The sequence below is a fragment of the Sitodiplosis mosellana genome, unplaced genomic scaffold (assembly GCF_009176505.1).
Source record: "Sitodiplosis mosellana isolate CC-2019 unplaced genomic scaffold, AAFC_SMos_1.0 Smas_scaffold_7263, whole genome shotgun sequence".
Classification (NCBI taxonomy): Eukaryota; Metazoa; Arthropoda; class Insecta; order Diptera; family Cecidomyiidae; genus Sitodiplosis; species Sitodiplosis mosellana.
Window position 1 is genome coordinate 1 of NW_022602358.1, and position 1,598 is coordinate 1,598.

Sequence of the window (1,598 nt, forward strand, 5' to 3'; positions counted from 1 at the left end):
GAATCCAAGCGTGAGCTTCTTTAGCGATGTGCATATGTCCATGAACGAGATCACTTCATCGATCGGAAAAATGCAATGTCCAAAATCGACTTCAACTAATGCTGGCGAAGAAATCTCGGATAGCACGCCCTCTTTGCCGCGTTTTCGACCCAAATAAGTAAGCTTGGTAAGTGTTTTGTGTTTGCTGATGAAATCGGCCAATGGACGGTCCATAGCAGTTGATACAACGTCCAAAGATTCGAGTTCGTTGAATGTCAGCGGAAATTGTTCAAGCACCACATTTCGTAATGTGAGCTTCTTCACATTTGGAAAGTGCACGGTATCGTTTGCAATATCAGAGAAGTGTCCATGTGCATAGATATCCAGGCTTTCCAGATGCTGTAGATGTTGTCTAACGCTCTGAAGGTACTTGGCATCGATGCAGCCACCAATACATAAGCTTCGTAGGTTCGGGTTTAGGCGCAAGAGTTCAACAAAATATTGTTCGTTGAAACAGATCTTTTCATCAGGTGGATAATATAGACCCAAATGTTGAAGATGAGCAAAATGAACAGCAATGTCGTTACCATCTGATGTTCCGATTGTCCGATAAAATTCCAAGCGTTGCACCTTTGGAAACCATTTATCGAGCTCGGACAGCTTGCTTCCGATCTCGCAGTCAGTAAAATGTACTGATTCAACGGTTGAGAATGGCTTCTTCAGATCATTCAGCGTATGTGCTGCGCAATTTTCAAACTCGATTTCCACCAGTGACTCAGCACAGTATTTGTTGACATTACAATCAATTTGTGCAGCACGTTTTGAATCCTCTTGTGATGGCTCATGTGAATGTTTATACGCAATCTTCAATCTTGTGATCAAGTGTCCAAAGCAGCGAAGCAACTTGAGACGGAACGACCATGGAATTGCAGTTGTAACCGAATATGTGCGCTTCTCAGAGATACCCAAATTCATGCGATCCACATCGATTTTTATGAATCGTTTCCCAAAATGGCTCATGAACACCAAATCCGCCGCTGGTTTCAATTGTTGGTTGGAGTTGGCAACATTCAAGAGATCTGTGAGGCTTAGATGCTCGATGTAATAAGCGTTGAGGTCTGTCAGCTTTTCTTGCTTGTTTTCCTCTTTCATGCGCCGATGAAATCTCGTGTCATGAATTTTCATCGGCTGTTGGACCGTTCCATTCGATGAAAGTTCCTGAAAATGGAATAAACACTAAATTGTTAGATTTCTTGACACAAATTCTCGATGAAATATGAACATTTTGCACACAAATTCATAGATTGTGCGTTGACTTTAGCTACAATGTCACACGAACACAAATTGTGAGGTTAAGTAATGAGTTTGCAATATTTTGCATTGAAATTAATTTAATGGCCTACAGAATGCTCTAATTTATCCGTCTATTTCTGATTTTCTTCAAAGACTTTTCAAAGTTGTAAGCAAAGTCAGTATGTTCAGCATGATTCTTACATTTGTGATGGCTCCCAAGTAAGCAGACACGGTCTCGGCTGACTTGAAGCGTTTGTTCGCCGGAATGTTGGCTCCCTCTGGTTGTCGCTTCCGACCGGCCGCTTTATCACGATTATCCATCTTTC

The 1,598-nt window shown here is 41.8% G+C and overlaps 1 protein-coding gene across 1 annotated transcript; it reads right to left on the bottom strand.

Annotated features, from left to right (window-relative positions):
• Positions 1-10: 10 nt before the first annotated feature.
• On the bottom strand, positions 11-1,598 carry LOC129580198 (uncharacterized; the record flags this gene model as incomplete). Its single annotated transcript, XM_055470406.1, is given in 2 exon segments — positions 11-1,197; positions 1,474-1,598. Coding segments are annotated over 2 exon segments (1,307 nt in total), but the record flags the coding sequence as incomplete, so codon positions are not given.